The following is a 16,767-nucleotide window of genomic DNA, read 5'->3' on the forward strand; positions in this document are numbered from 1 at the left end:
GTCACTCAGCCCCATCAGTGGCTGAAGGCCACTTTGGGAAGAACTGCTCTTGGAATTATTCTGTTTTAGATCATCACCAGTTAGGAGAGTCCCCTGCAAGCACGGCGTGCTCTTGGGACACGAGAGACAGAAACGGCCTAATTTGGACAGAAACAGGAGCATGTGGTACAGTAATAGAGGCCATTGGAATTAATCCAGTCACAAGACTTTAGGTTTGTTTTCAGAGAACATTTTTACATGCTTTTTGTCCAAGTCCGGTCAAAACCAATACATCAATATGGCAGTTTTAGTGGATCGCCATATTGAGATCTGTCTAATTAGGAAATTCTCATTAATCTTGAATTCCAGGTCCACAGTTACTTTCGTTTACTTACACCACCACAACACAGATCATTTCATTTCATGCAGACAGTCACTGCCTGAGATAGGGCATAAAAATTGCTGTCTTTCAAAGCGATTGGGTCAAATTTTGCTTTAAAAGCAGTAGCTGGCATTCCTAGCATTATTTTAAAATTAATATTAGAAAAGTAGCTCAAAGAATGCAGAACTATTACTAATCAGCCTTACGCAACTTGAGTTCCTTCACTGTGATTTTTTCTTTGTACCTTGAACAATCCATGATTATTAACACTGTATGTGTTGATGGCAAATTTGATGTGAAAGACTCAAAATATTTAGCCCATCACACACTCTCAGTTTCTTCCTGTGAGTCAAACATTGCAGTGAAACTTCTTAAGAGGAAGGAGGTTTATTTCTGTGCGCCCACTGGGTAGGTAATACAGCCTCACAGCTTGCAACATTAATCCTCTTTTTCCAAAATGAGGCAACAAACAACTTTATGATTACTAGATTCAGCACATACAACTGGTCCCAAAGGAAGAAACACAAGTTATAGCAGAAATCTTTAAACTATTAGGATCATGATTTCAGACAGAGTCTGTAAACAGCTGTTAGTTCCACTTACTAATTGCTATCAGACAATCTCATTTCACAGCGTATCCCTCAGCTCTCTTAACTAACTTTCCCAGTACAGCAATACGTTATGCACCCAAACTCTGCAGATAGTAAGTTCACCACATTCTCTAACCACTTCCCACAGCACTGGCTTTCAAATGGCCCCAGCAACCTGCAGAAAAGGCTGATGCAGAATCGGAAAACTCAGAATCCATTAAAAAGTGCAGAGCAAGGAACTACTGGAACATTTCTTTTACTTGCAGACTCCTCACAGACTCCTCTGCCTATGAGCTAAGAACAGAACAAACACTGAGCATCTTTTTGTTTAAAAAAAACTACAAAAAGCCAAGAAACAGTAGTTTTTAATTAAAATAAAGTAATGGTACAGTTAAAAATTCATGAACAAGTGGAACCATTATGAAGAAAAAAGGTAAGACAAGCACATGTTGAATAGTACATAAAGAGCAAGCAAAAATTTCACTCTGTAAATGCTAAGACTTTAAACAAGAAAGCAACTACTATGTTCTTATTAAGTTGTATATTACACTCTATTTTTGGAATCTACAGTTTCCAAGTTACCTGGTGCACGAACTGTTGGTCTATGCAACTTCAGCACCTTACAGTTACACTCTCTCCTTCCCTCATCTTCTATTGTTACAGCTACCGGCTGCAGCTTGCCTTTGGTTTGGATTACTAATAAGGACAACTAAATGTAGATGCTCAAACTGAACAGGTGCTCACACACAAAAATGGAAATAAGAAAATGTATGGCAAGATCCCCAGACAAACAGCTGGTAAAAAAAACTTCAGCATCTGCAGGCTGTTCCTTAGGCTCCCTTGCAGGTTGTTCCCAATGGATGGTTTCAACAGTTCAGTCTCTTCACTGCATCTGCATACTGCAGTGTAAGAGAGACAGGGACATGATAACCCTGTAATAACTCCCAGCATGGATCAAGCTGCCGTCAGAGCAACTCAAGCCCAAACTCCATGCTGCTGATGTTCCTGTCTACAGAATTACAACATGGAAATTCAGCAACTTCAAAAACAAAATGGCATGAACAAAAGTATTTATTTATTCCCAGTAGAACACTTCTAAAAATAAGGACTGAGATATCCAAGCCAGACAACTAATAAAAAAATAGGTCATCCAACCACTGTAAGACATTCTGCATATAAGGTATTCCAAAATCTGAAAGTATGTAAAGATATTACAACAGCAGTAAACAGATTAAATAAGGGAATGCTGCTCTACAGTCTATGTTTCTAAGGATTGAGAATTTACAAGATAAACTCAAGCAAGTCTTGTTTTTAGGAGGGACATCTCCGTAATTGTTCCACTGAGGGCAATCATGTTTCTCACAGATAAATGCTTTGTGCATCCCTTTCTTCAGAAGTAGCGAAAAATGTTAAGATCACAGAAATGCCATCCTATTCTCTATTGTCCATAAGTAGAAAAGGAATTCAAGATTATTTCACACAGAATGGCTCGGGTTAAAAGCGACCTTAAAGACTTTCCAGTTCCAATCTCCCTGCTATGGGCAGGGATTCCACCCACCAGATCAGGTTGCCCAGGGCCCCATTCAGTCTGGCCTTGAATTCCTCCAGAGATGGGGCATCTACAGGTCCTCTGGGCAGCTTCACCTCTGGGAGCCTCACCGTCCTCCAAGTACAGAGTTCTCTCTTAACACCTAACCCTCTCCCTGCTGACACCCCTCTTTTGATGCAACCCAGGGTACTGTTGGTCTTCTGGGCTCAAAGTGCACACTGCTGAGTCACGTCCAAGTTCTTCTATCACTCTATACACATCTACCTTAAATAAGTGAGAAAATCCTCATCTGCAGCCATCCTAGATCATTGATGTGCTTCAAGACTGTAAATATAGGAAGTGTGGAATGGTTCACACAGGAAACAATTCACACGTTAAGTTAGAAACATGCAAGTTATGAAGACTTTCCAGATGCAAGTTAAAACAGAGTTCAGTTAACTGCAGTTATTACCAACGGACAGCACAGTAACAGTCAGAGAAATATGCTAAACAAAAACACTGCTAGCACAGCTTTCACAAGAACTGAGAAGAAATTATTGCATCACAAGTTTCTGACAGTACTTTATCCTGAACAGAAGGACTTCTTTAGATAGGAACAGTAACAAAAGTGGCATAAGAAATCTTCTGAGAGATGATTTAGAAGGACTAGGCACTTTCCTTATACAAAGCAACCTTTCCAGATGGGTACATTTTACACGTCATTTCAAAAGACAGACACTTCTGGATTTCGAATCATATGGGCTTTATTTCCACATTAAATCTAACATACTCCATAATTTTAACTTTATGATACTTAAAAACAAATCTGTGACAGCTTTTTAAAAACAGGTGATAGTTTTCCAAGCTAAGCTAGACTAGCTTCATTTTTCCAGGCACTCAGGAATTGTCTTTTTTGCTAAGTAAAGGACATGCAAAATAGCAAACTTTAAATAAACACGCACATTGGTAAGTTACCTTGGATTCTACACTTTATTAAATTAGACATATGTAAATCAATAAAGGGACAGGTACTCTTTCTTTCTTTCTTTTTTTTTTTTTTTTAAACAGTACTCACTGCTCCTTCAGCTGTTTTCATGTCTCTCCTACCAGAAATTTCCAGCTCCCCCCTCTGTCAGCAGAACAGCTAAATGCTGACTGCTCACTGACTTTGTTTGCACAAGGTCAACTGTCAGACTGCAGAATAATATGAACTAGCCTAGCTTATTTTGTCCAGAGCAGATTAAGGAGCACTGAATTCAAATTACAGATCTGCAGGTACAGTGGCACCTGGCAGGTAAGAGATATTGAAATTATTACTGAAAATGTGGAAGTGAAAAGATAGATATATTCTGGATTTAGCCTAAGCACCAAAAATACATATTTATTTAAAAAAAAAAAAAAGTAAGCCACAGAATAATCCCCCTATAATTAAGCAACGGAACAGAAGCTTCTATCATAGCCACGTTAAAGATTATCCGCTTTTAAAAGTTCATATTTCTTCAAGGGTTTGTGACTGTACACATAACTTCTAAGAAAGAAGCTATCGTCATAAATTAATTATAAAAAATCTAAATCTAAGCAATTTAGTGTAAATAGAAGAATATCATTATAGAGTACTTCAAATATTTGAACTTTAAAACTTCCACTTGAGTACTCATAAAATGCAATTTATTTAAAAATAGAAAACAATTTTAAATAAAGATAGATAAACAGTAAGAATACTTCATTTTAGCATATTGCACATATTTATACAACATTATTATTGCACACTGATTTATATTAAATTTAGCCCTACCAACAGGTACAATTTAACAACAGCAAAGACAACTGAAGTTCTCAGTCCCCTTGGAGAGGTCAAGGATCAAACAGCATTTGTTCAACTAATCTGGAAGAATCCTCTAATCATCCAGTTTATTAACATTTTTAGTGTCAAGCAAAGGCATCCTGCACCTCATCACAGAGAGCCCTTCAGGGTGGGTCCATCACCTGATACTGAAGTAATTTTCAGTGATAACAATAAAAGTTTGGCTGTGCTCTGAATTCTTCTTTTTTGACCAACCAGTGTTTGGTCCAGTGACAAGACAGACCTTCACAAGATCTGAAATGAAGTAGCTTGGCTCTTCTATGTTATCACACAAATTAATTTGGTGTTTGACTGTCCAAGGAAGTATTAACTTGAGCAACTACGGTTGCTAACTCACTGCCTTGCAGACAGGGTGACAGATCAATCTTCGAAGGGGGACATCAACAAGCACAGTGTGACATTCCACCTCATGAGACCCTCTTTCTCAGGTGCTTGCCATGCAGATCTGCTCCATGGCAGCTCTAATGAACCTGTTTCATTTTGTTGAACAGCAGAGACAATACATGAGACTGCATGTGACTCTAACAAAGTTTCACATGTTCAATATAACAGAACTCTTAAGTGCTAGCAATTTCATTTCTCATAAGCTAAAAAAGTATTATTTTCCAAAAAATTGGATTACCTCAGTTATATCTCTTCTTCTACCTCACATATCATTCTTTTTACAGAGCATGATAAGCATACAATGGCTCCGACGTGAATCCAGCCAAATTTCATCTGAATCCAGCCTACCACCAATGCTAAATTAATATGCAGTCATAAAAGGCTATGAAATACTTCATATGAAGTACACTGCTCCACTGTCATTTAAAAAACATTTCAATTGTGTGCTTGGAATTGATTGATTTAGCCTTTTTTGATGCTGACTGTGAAGTTGTTAGTCCAGACCTAAAAGTAAAAATAAAATTAATATATATGTATACAATAGATATTTATAGAACATTAAAACTATTTTTTTTCTTAACTTCAATACTTTAAAATATGAGTTGAGTACTTAGTTTTCAGAATAACCTTACCTTTTTGTTCCTTGTAATGGTTTTGTGCAGTGCTGTCCTCTGTCTAACCCTCCTGAGGAGTAATTGGAAACAGTAAAAATGTATTACTTCAGTAAATTAAGAACAATGAAGAAATCATATACATAGCAGAACTTTTGCAAGAGCAGTTTTGGATAAAGATTTTCCTTTTTTTTCTTTTTTTAATTTGACAATACTGGAACTGAATCTGGCCAATGATTAATGCTTCATTAAAAAGAGAAACTACTTGAGTAAACAGGCTATGGGTTTAGCATGTTGTAGGTACAGCTACAGGACAAGTTTTACTGGAAGAACATCACATTAGCAGTGCCTGCCTTTATGATCACAACCTCTGTTTTAGCCAGTACATTAATTTAACTTTTCTGTCAAATGAACCTCTGAAATGATCTAGATTAATGATATTTTCAGTAATTTTCACCTAAATTTCAGTAATCTCAGAAACACCAATCTGATTATGGTTACAAGGGAGCAGACAGGATTTACAGAAATGACAAGTAATTCCTACATTACCACTGCTGCAAATTAGAGTGCACTGTGTAACTAACACCTCATTCAGAAACCTTGTTTGTCAATAAAACTGATCTGACATCTTTTAAATAGAGGTGTTTTCTCTCACGCAGATATTACTCCAATGAATATGTTGAAATGTCTTGAAAAGTTAAAAGTGTACAGCTACACCTATAGATTATTGGCATTACACAAGTAGATAATGTGAATAACCAAAGATATCTTAATGTGCCTACTCACCAACTCTGATTGAATTTTCTGTATCAGAAGTCTTAGCAGAACAATCATCTTTTTCTGTCAGCTCCTGGATAAGGCCTTTGTTTAAGCAGACATCTACATGTCTATTAAATGACACAAGGCTGGTGGTTTTCTGTTCTGAATTACAAACTGGACAAACAAGAACACTGTCTTCTTTGGTTTCAAAAGAACAGGATGAACTAGTTCCTTCTGTATGATCCGTCCTTCCGAACTGTTTTGCATTCTCTTGTGAATTTCTTTTGGGAAACAGACATTGTTTTATGCTTGCATTCCTAGGAATATCAATGAGATCACAAGGCTGTTTTTCTCTGTGAGGTTTTTCTGAGACTATCTGAGTGAATTTTTTCTCTTTGCTATTGCCAGAAGAGTTTTCAGATGTACTTGCTGACTGGCCTGTTCCTGCTAATTGATCTGTTGTTATATTTTCTTTACAATCGTCAATATTTTCATTTTTGCAGTGTGATAAGAAGTTAGAAGTATTTTCTCTTGAAATGTCATTTTTTGATATTTCCACAGTATCTTTAACTAGACTGCCAGCAAGACATTCATCAATATGCCTATTAATCTCTTCCAAATTAACACTACTTTGCTCCTCAAAACAAACAGGGCACGTGAAGATCTCACATATGTTAGACTTCTGCAAGTTTGTGACCTTGTTTGCTTCTTCCACAAAATTTGCTGATGAGTTTACACCACAAAAGTGCTGCTTACCTACACTTTCATTTGGAAAAACATTATTATTACAGTTTAGTTGCCTTGCAGCTCGCTTTTTATCAAAAAAACTTCCTTTGGAAGATGCTTCTGAGGTTTTTGTGAGATTTTCTTGATTGGGTTTCCCTGGCTGAAGCCTTGGAAAATCAAGTTCTTTTCCTGATTTTAAGAAGCTCTTAATGCTTTTTTGTTGGTATTTCTTCTCTTCTTCACTTAGAAATCCTGATACTCGTACACCTAATGAACAAAAAAAGTTACAATTTTAAACATGAACATTTTTAAAATTTGATACTTACTTAACACCTTTTTGAGGTGAACATTCACTCAATATAAGAATGTTTTTCCCTATAAAGAGAGGTTAAGGAGCCTGCAAATGCTAACAACACATCACGAGATCCATGCACTTCTATCAGACCTGAAAACTTGTCCAACTTTATTTTTAATTTTAATACCCAAAAGTATTAACTCCTTGTATGATAATGTGAGGCTATAAACTTAACACAGTTATGTAAAATTCAGTCCAAAGGACAGATTCACATCAAGTTTCCCCATCAAATTATTTTTTTTTCCCTTCAGCACATTCTGATATTATAGACAACTAGATTTTATACTTTATTGAATGACTCACACCCAAAATCACAGGCCTTAGAATCAAAATACAGAATTAATTTTGACAGAATTTTTCACATTTCTCACAGAACTTAGCATCTTCAAATTTCTAAGCAGTTCTATTTAATGTATTTGTTACTAAAAGAGGTTATGTATGGAAGTAAATTGTTGCTGCAAGGCAAAGCATATTTAAAAACCTTTTTAAGGCCGCAGAATTAAGAACTGCAATGCAGTTAAGATTCTACTCTCCTGCCAATGTTTATATTGTTCCAGAACTATCAGGTAGTAGGAAAGGTACAGCTTCAATTAGTAAGACATTCCAGAGTTACTACTCAGCACTCTAGAGCCATTTCACTTTGCAAAAACCACTAGGGTAATGGAGAAAGGATAAATCCATTTATATTATAGAAAGGTTTACTTTAGAAGACAGTCCATTATTCCCATATGCTATGTGATCCAATTCTGAAAAAAGTTTTACCCATAAGTCTTATCCTTAAAGGGTGAGGAGCAACACTATCAATTTCCGTTCCTAACAACATCTTTGCAACAGCAAATATTTCATCCTCAGCAGAAACAGAAGACAGCACAGTTGAAGCTCTTGTTTTTACTTCAAAGTTCACATTCTTTAGCTTTAAGGTAACAGTTTTACCCTATTAAAAAAAAACAAACAAACCAGTTATACATATCTTATATGGCACACACAGAAATACAAACACAGCACCTCTGCAAGGGCCTTAATGCCACAGTCAAGACCTTCTTTTCGTCTGTGTGCAGTAAGTTACTGCCAAAAATTTATCGGTAAGATTTAACACTTGCTCTTAAACTACTGCCAAAATAGAATTTTCTGAAATAGGTCAGTTGGCAATGGTCCCCAGAAGACTTCTGCCAACAGTGCATGTGGCTGCAGGCACAACATCTACGTGGTCTACTAAAAATTATTTCCTCGCTCAGAAACTTTCAGCACCAGGTATCTAAGTTTTGCTGGGAAAACTATTAAGGATGTGTAAGTAATACCCTATTAAGGATCCTTCCTCAGTGCTGTCAGAGCAACACATAACACCTCTGTTTGGCACAAATATTCTCTGGCAACACCTTCCATGACAATTGTGATTTGGAATGACCATCCAAACAAAAATTAGTGGCACTCCTTGTGTTTGGTGCCTTTGTAAGCTTACTTCTTTGACCTATTTGCTGTTGATTTCTCTTTCAACCTGACACCTACTGAGACAATCATTTATAGCAGAAGAGAACTAGTAAGAACTCTTTTAGGTCTTGAATGTTACTCCTTGCTTTACCAGAAAGACCATTACAGAAGTCTTTCTTTCAAAAAAATACAAATGTTGCTCCAAAAGTAATGCTTCCTATTTATTTCCATAAAAATTACAAAATCTACAAAGAGCACAAGGACACTATCTGATAGAGAAATTCTCAGGTACAAACCAACATTTTTCTCCATAGTCACCACTATTACCTATGTATTTTTGCTAGCAATTATCAAGGCCTGGCATGCTGTGCTCATAAAAATCCACACAGCTGTCCAGAACATGTCTTGTCTTTGATGTTGCTGTCACCACTACTGACATGTGCCATACACTACATCACTGTGCTCACATCCACTGTTAGGTTTCCAGAAATGTTCAGCAAGTGTTGATGACTGCTAATGTGTACAATTTTTTCCTTAAGGAGGAATTCAATTCCACACCCTTGCTTTAGACAGACATTAGATACCATTTTCACAGAATCATAGAATCCTTAGGGGTGGAAGGGATCTTTAAAGGTCCAACCTAAATCTTCTGTCTTTGAGCCTGAAGCCATTTCTCCTTGCTCTGTCACCACAGACCCTGCTAAAAAGTCTGTCCATTTCTTTCCTGTAATTCCCATTCATTTTGCCCTTCTGTTGTCATCTGTCACACACCAACAAAATGTAAAGGAATATGGTGGGAAGGCTCAAACTCTCTACTGCCATACCACCAGCATCTGCCTCTGATGTCATGAGACAACATCATCAAATATTATGTATTAAATTCACAGCAGCCCTCATAAAAAGAAATTTGGGAGAAGGAATACAGAGGCTGTTCATATAATTCATACATTGAGTGGGATGACTAACTTTTCTGCAAACTGGGAACATGTGAGCTTTTTAAACCATACTGCTGGTTATCTACTGGATCCTACATAAAGATAGGAGAGAAACAGCAATTTAAATATATTAGAATTATATGATTGGTGGTGAATGGAGCTAAATCCAGCTGGCAACCAGTCATGAGTGGTCTTTCCCAGGGGTTGGTACTGGGGCCTGTCCTGTCCAATCCAATGTCTTTATTGATGACATGGACAAGGGGGTTGAGTGCACCCTCACTAAGATTGCCAGTGACACCAAGCTGGGAGGAAGTGTTGATCTGTCTGGAACTAGGAAGGTCCTACAGAGGAATCTACATGGGCCAAAGCCAAGTCCCAGATCCTGCACTATGGCCACAATAACCCCTCTGGCAATACTGTACACTTGGGGCTGGTAGCTGGAAGGCTGTGTGGAAGAAATGGACCTGAAGGTGTTGGTTGATGCTTGACTGAACATGAGCCAGCAGTGTGCCCAGGTTGCCAAGAAGGCCAATGGCATCCTGGCTTGTATGAGAAATAGCATTGCCAGTAGGAACAGGGAAATGATCCTCCCCCTGTACTCAGCTCTGGTGAGGCAGCACCTCCAGTACTGCGTTCAGTTTTAGGCCCCCTACTACAAGAAAGACATCAAGGTCCTGGAGCTTGTCTAGAGAAGGTGAGGGGTCTGGAGCACAAGTCTGATGAGGAGAGGCTGACAGAACTGGGACTGTTTAGTCTGCAGGAGACTCAGGCAAGACCTTATATCTTTCTACAATGACCTGAGAGGACATTATGGCAAAGTGGGAGTTGGCCTTTTCTCCCACATAACTAGCAACAGACTAGAGGCGATAGTCTCAAGATGTGCAAGGGGAGATTCTGGTTGGATGTTAGGAGTAATTCCTTCTCCAGAAGAGTGGTTTGGCACTGGAACAGGCTGTCCAGGAAGGTGATTGAGTCACTATCCCTGGAAGAGTTCAAGAGACCTGTAGATGTACTAGAAGACATGGTTTAGTGAGGAAATACTGACATTAAGTGGACAGTTGAACTGGACAATCTTGGAGGTTCGAACCTTGTTGACTTCATGATTCTATGATTGACCAGAGTACAGCTCATAAGCAACAGATTTTTTTAGCAGCTCTCATATTTATTAGCATTGCCATTAGCAACAGATTTTAAGCTATTCTGTAGCTTAATTAGTTGAAGTAAGTTTTTCTAAACTTATTATTAAATATCTATCTGAACAAAATCAAAACTCTGTCTAAAACATTCAAACTAGCTGCAAATGAATGAAGATAATTTACTGAAGATAGACTGCATGAAGTGATGATGATTCATACCACTAATACATTTTGAGTGGAAAGTGGTGTCCTTTTCAAAGTAAATAAAATAAAAAATACCTTCAGTCCCTCTTTCTGTAAGTCCTGGGCAAGTTCTCTGCAGAGTTCTCGACACAAGTTGTACTGATCTTCCGCCGTGTTAATTTCACTGAATGTTCTAAGATAAAGAAAAAGTATCTTTTTTCGATATGAATCCTAAGGCTTGCTGCCATCTAAATGTTGTTTGTTTTTCTTTAACACTTGAACAAGTCTACATCAAAAGAAAGTTTCATGGGGTTTGAGTGTTTACTTCAAAGATATAAAAAGATTAAAAAAATACTGATACAAATACTGTACTAAAAGATTCTTGCACATTTATGTGCTTAAAGATATTTGTTAAACCCCTCAAATAATGAAATAATTCAGCAGCTCAACTTCTCATGCAGTAGTTGAAAATAAATAAGATTTAAAGTCATTAATGTTTAAATATTTGCAAGAGAGAATGCTAATATCAACTGAATTCACGGAGGCAGCAAAGTAATTTGTATGTAATCTCCTTTGTACACTGCAGTGTAACATCAGAAGAAAGAGAAGATTAGAAAGTCAACATCAGAGCCAAGTGTTAGAAATAAATAATGCAGATAGAAAGAAAAATATGCCAGCTAGGATAATTATGTATAGTCACAGAGGATGAAAAACTAGCTTTCTGCCAAAAATGCTGTTAGAGCTTCTCATCAGGGGAACTGAAGCATTGTTTTTCCCATTAATGTATCTGCTTTTTAGGAATAACACAAGGAAAAGGAAGTTGCTGTTAGTCGTGGTTTTAAGGCACACTAGAATCAAAACTTACAGCCTTTAGATGTTTCTGGAAAAGTTTCACAATTCCATTGTTTCATTTCAGGCTTTATATTTTTATGAGTGCAAAGTCCTTACAGTTGCACTACTTTTCATGTCTCAAAGTTACATTCACGTTTACAGCATAGCCATCCCCTCTCAAGATTCACATTCCCCTAGGAATGTTTGCATGCTGCCAAACTAACAGACTGATTATTTTACTGTGGTCCATTAACCAAGATGTAATTGATGTTACATAGGTAACACTGGAGTGATTTACAGCATTGCAATCCTGTAGTATATGGGAAGCTACAGGATTTGGAAGTTTGGAAGGGGGGAAAGATAGAGACATTGCAATTTCAAACATCCCTCTTTCTTTCATATAAACTAGCTGCATGATCCCAGCAGCCCACTGATGTCTCTTATCTAACCAGATCTTTGTTCAGAGAGAACAAAAGAAGGTATAAAACACAGAAAGGTAATAGCCTACTCAGATTATCTATCAGCCTGCAAACCAGCATATGACTGGCCTGAATTTGGTCAGAGTGGAGAAGAAAAGGGAGATACTGCCATCCAATATTTAATGGGGTTTATAAAAAAAAATTGGAGAGCAACAGCAGATAGTGATAGGACAAGGGAAAACAGTTTTAAACTAAAAGAGGGAAGATTTAGATTAGGTATTAGGAGGAAATCCTTACCAACATTGCCTCAAATTATGACGTCTCAATAGGAATATTAATTTTTCCTTATTTTCTAAGATGAGGGCAGGATAATTACTACAGTTACATGCAGATTCTCTTTGCAATAATTTCTTTCCAAAACCTCACCTTTTTAAACTAACATGTTGCCTTCTGAAAGAGTGCTAAATTAGTAAGAAATAACGCACAAGGAAACACATCTCAGCAATCCCTGCAAAATTAGGGCCTTTCAAGACTTCACTGCATTATACATGTTATCCACGTGACTGCAGGCTACTAGATTGCTATTGGCATTGAACTGAAACATAAAACAGTAAATGTTTCCACTCTACATTGTGGCTCAAAGAGAAGCAGGTGATGAGAAAACAGAAAACAAAGAAGGAGTACTTCCAGAATATTCTGAAGCCAAAAGGGGATGGGGTGAGGATGGAGCCCGAATGTGAGCTTTGTTAGCTTTATAACATATGTAAATACACAATGAATTTATATGACTAACAAAACCATACACATCAGGACATTAAGTAGATTTAGTGATTAATGTAATTTTTTCAAGGTCAAATGATATACCTTTCAGTGCTCATACTTTTTCTTTCTCCATCCCTTAAAAAAACAACAAAAAGAAAACAAATTAATATACTCACTTTACCAGCAATTTTTACCTTTTCACCAGACTCTGAGTCAACTTCAATCATGCTTCAATAAATAACAGCAAACTTCTCTGTAAAATCTGAATATTATATTCAGCAAATCTTGTACATTAAGCTTGACTGAGTGCAGACAAGATATATATATGTATCACTTAATAAATATGGCAATATAATATATAATAAAACCTACAGATGTAAGACTTACCAGTTTGCAAAATAAACCTTTTGTCTCTTATCAAAAAAGTTATCTGAAAACTAAATAAAAATCTGATTCTGTTTCTCCTAGGTATAACACAAATACTGCTAGTAAAATCCCAAACGTACTACACATGTAAGAATACTTGTTTGTCTGAAGGTTTAATTTGCTTTCTACCTAAATTTCTGCCTAAATTTCTTTTGCAGTGATAATCTTAATTTTTGACACGTTTTATCACAGACTGTATAACATCTACAACAGGGTGAATAAGGAAAGAAAGTCTGCTGATTTTAAAGGAGCATTTGAGGTTGCATTATCATAGCAGAAACAAATGTAACAATCTGATTTTATTCAAGTCAGCTTCACAAAGTGAACCCTACTGCGTGTTTTCTTTCAAGTCATCAGTTTGCTGTATTTTTTTTTATTTTCAGAAGCATTCACGGTAGAACATTACTTGCCTACAAATTATTAACTGCCAGTATTATTTTATAGACAAATTGGAAAAGTATAAGATCTACTATTGTCAGAGGAGTAAAGGAAGTAAGGAGGAATACGTTTTTCAGAAGGTACTTTGGAAGTGAATTCCTAATAAAATCAAATCATGGTCATTTTTTGATAGAATTTTATAACTTTTGAAAGGACAGAAGCATATTTATGGATGTAATATTGACAAGAAAGGACTCAATCCCTAATTAGAAATACTGGTTCCTAAAATTCCAAATAGCAAAGTGCTATGATTTTTAAAATTAAATGCTGTGTATTTGTATCCGGGGCAGGCATAGAAATGAGGTATACACAATTGAAAAGACAGATTTACTGGTAAAAATTATTTCTCCCATCCAAACAAAAGAATAAAAATCTACTCAGTAATGAATCTCATAACAACAGATATGAAAAAAAATTTGAAATCTTCAGTTCTATTCTTGTAAATTCCTACGTTATTATAGATTTGAACATAAAAATGAGAGGAGACACAGAAAAATTATTTACTTTCAATAGAAACATGACAGTTTACCACCAATATGATTTCCAATACAATCAGATAATAAAAAAGGTGTATTATTTTCATAAAAGAAACATGACTGAACATCTCTGCTTTGGATAAGTAACTATTATCTCTTCAGTTATTTTAATAATTATGATATTATCCTAAACTATATATTAATCTTATAGTATGTTAGTACCTAGTATAACAGTATATTATATGTTAAGATATATTATACTGTGTATTGTAATATACTTAGATAGATAGATATCTAATATATAGATATATTTATTATCAGTACAATAAATAGTGCTGACTTGGTTAATAAAATACACATGCACACAACTTCCTCTTTAAAAGACTTATTAAATTTCATACGTTGCACACAAGCCTAATTTTCATAGTATTTTTTGGTCCGTCTACATAGTGTACCTTAAAATGTAAATTACATAAAACATACATGGAAACATTTAGCAAAATGTAAGCAGTAGAAATATAAAACCAACAAAACCAAAGCATACTTTTCCAAATGTGTTGAACCCAGCCCAAGAGAGATATCCAAGAAACTACGCCAAGATGCTTCTGAAAAAAGAAGAGAAAGCAGTGCCCTCTGCTGGTAAAGTTCTGAGCAAGTCACAATTCCAAGGGCTTTTAACATCTTCTCTGTTACTTTTCCTATACCTGGCACCTGGGAGGAAAAAACAAACAAACAAACAAGCACACATTAAAATGGAAATTACCATTTGCGGATCCAGTACTAAGAAAAAACTGGGCATATTACTTAGAATTTTTTTTTTCTTTCTGGAGAAATCTTGGTTTTAAAACATCAGAAATATAAATGATTGTATAATAAATGTATAGCAGTACCTCTTACCTTTCTAATGGGCAAATCTTTTATGAAGTCTAGAACTGCTTGTCTCTCTGGAGAAATTCTGCATTGTCCATTAGGTTTATTACGATCACTGCACATTTTTGCTAACATTGTATTTGGAGCAATTCCTTAAACACAAAGAAAGAAAATATTGAAAAATACAAGACTGCAATTTTAATCGTCCATTATTTAAAAGTGTAAGAGTAGCCTACACATTTGGTAAAAGCAAAAGAGAAATGGTAACTAATAATAAGCAGATTTCTTGGAATTCTGGGGAAAAGAAAAAAAGAAAAAAAAACAATAGTAATAAACTTGTGAGAAAATACATGCGACAGTTTAAAAATAATTGATGCATCAGATCGAGCATACCTACTATTTTGAAAAAGGCTAACAGAACATGTACTAATCAGTCATGAGGAGCTAGATATCAAGCGTCTTAAAAATAACATCCATTACATGACTGAATGATTTTATGACTATTAAAGTGATTACAGTAAGAGAAAAGAAAATTCTTACAACAGCAGTTACAATAAATTTCAATGTAAAGGTGTTATTGTAGATGTATTGTTTGTATTGCTTGTAGTTCAGAAAAAAAGACTCAATGTATTATGATAAAATTTACTAACCTAGTATTTTCTGGACTACCACTGATAGGAAATTACTTAGAATTAAAAAATACATAAATATTCCATTGGTCCTGCTTGGAAGAAATAAGTAGGAGTTGCTCCTTTCTAGAAAAGTAAATAGCTTTACAAACAAACTATAGGATCAGTTAGCAAAAAAATTAAAAAAAAAAAATGCTTAGCAATATTTTTCATGAGTGGACTGCACACAGCTCAAGCATTGACTGCATAGGTGGAAACAAGAAAGGCACACTGCAGTGCTAGCTCTGCCTCTCATGCCCATCACACGCACTCAGATTAATTTAAAATCACATGTACTACTCATTAAATTCGCTTGTGCCACTTACTGAATAAAAGGCAGTGATTGCTGATAATGATATTTCTACTTAGCTACAGGTGTGTATGCCTGTGAGGGCATACTTTTTTGAATCAAGCAGACGTGCCAATTTTCTTATTATTAAAATTGGGCTTATGTTATTTCATAAAACACTGTAGTAAATTGACATTTTCACTGCAGATGAAATATCCAGCACACTCATGACGTGCTGACAAATTTTATCATTTCAAATGCCTCGTAAGATCACAAAAAGCTTAAAATAATTTACAATGCTTTTTGGTGGATTTGACAGTTCATTTAAACAAGTTACATAAGCACCTTCAAGGTGAACTTATCCATGTTATATTTCAACACACAGCGGCGTTCACAATGAAACAAATTACAGCAAACCCGAGATATGGCCCGAGATATGGCAAATAATTGTATGCACTGTGATACAGTGGGTAAACATAGTCCTGTGAACATTGGAAAAATATGTGCTTTGTTTTTGAGCTTGATAAAGAAATTTGAAAATAGATTTCAAGTTTTCCAAAGAAACATCAGCTTTTTTTGAATACTCACAACTTCATTTTCAGTTCTCACATGTATTACCTGTGAATTTTCAAATCAAATGTATAGAATTGCAGTCAGGCATTCAACTCAAACTAAAATGTGGTCACTTCTCTTTACTAGACTTTTATAAGGCCTATCTTAACATAGAA

At 35.8% G+C, this 16,767-nt stretch overlaps 1 protein-coding gene across 5 annotated transcripts in view; it reads right to left on the reverse strand.

Annotated features, from left to right (window-relative positions):
- Positions 1–1,375: 1,375 nt before the first annotated feature.
- POLK (DNA polymerase kappa) overlaps positions 1,376–16,767 on the reverse strand; it is a 35,219-nt gene continuing 19,827 nt past the window's right edge. For all 5 annotated transcript variants that reach the window (XM_048931222.1, XM_048931221.1, XM_048931225.1 and 2 more), the window contains exons 8-15: positions 15,110–15,234; positions 14,757–14,923; positions 12,975–13,007; positions 10,957–11,053; positions 7,941–8,112; positions 6,125–7,090; positions 5,360–5,411; positions 1,376–5,231 (exon numbers count right to left, since the gene is read on the reverse strand). In XM_048931222.1, the coding sequence (XP_048787179.1) occupies positions 5,147–5,231; positions 5,360–5,411; positions 6,125–7,090; positions 7,941–8,112; positions 10,957–11,053; positions 12,975–13,007; positions 14,757–14,923; positions 15,110–15,234 (1,697 nt within the window). In that variant the 3' untranslated portion in view covers positions 1,376–5,146. The remainder of the gene's footprint in view (positions 5,232–5,359; positions 5,412–6,124; positions 7,091–7,940; positions 8,113–10,956; positions 11,054–12,974; positions 13,008–14,756; positions 14,924–15,109; positions 15,235–16,767) is intronic.

The sequence above is a fragment of the Lagopus muta genome, chromosome Z, assembly GCF_023343835.1.
Source record: "Lagopus muta isolate bLagMut1 chromosome Z, bLagMut1 primary, whole genome shotgun sequence".
In the NCBI taxonomy this organism is placed as follows: domain Eukaryota; kingdom Metazoa; phylum Chordata; class Aves; order Galliformes; family Phasianidae; genus Lagopus; species Lagopus muta.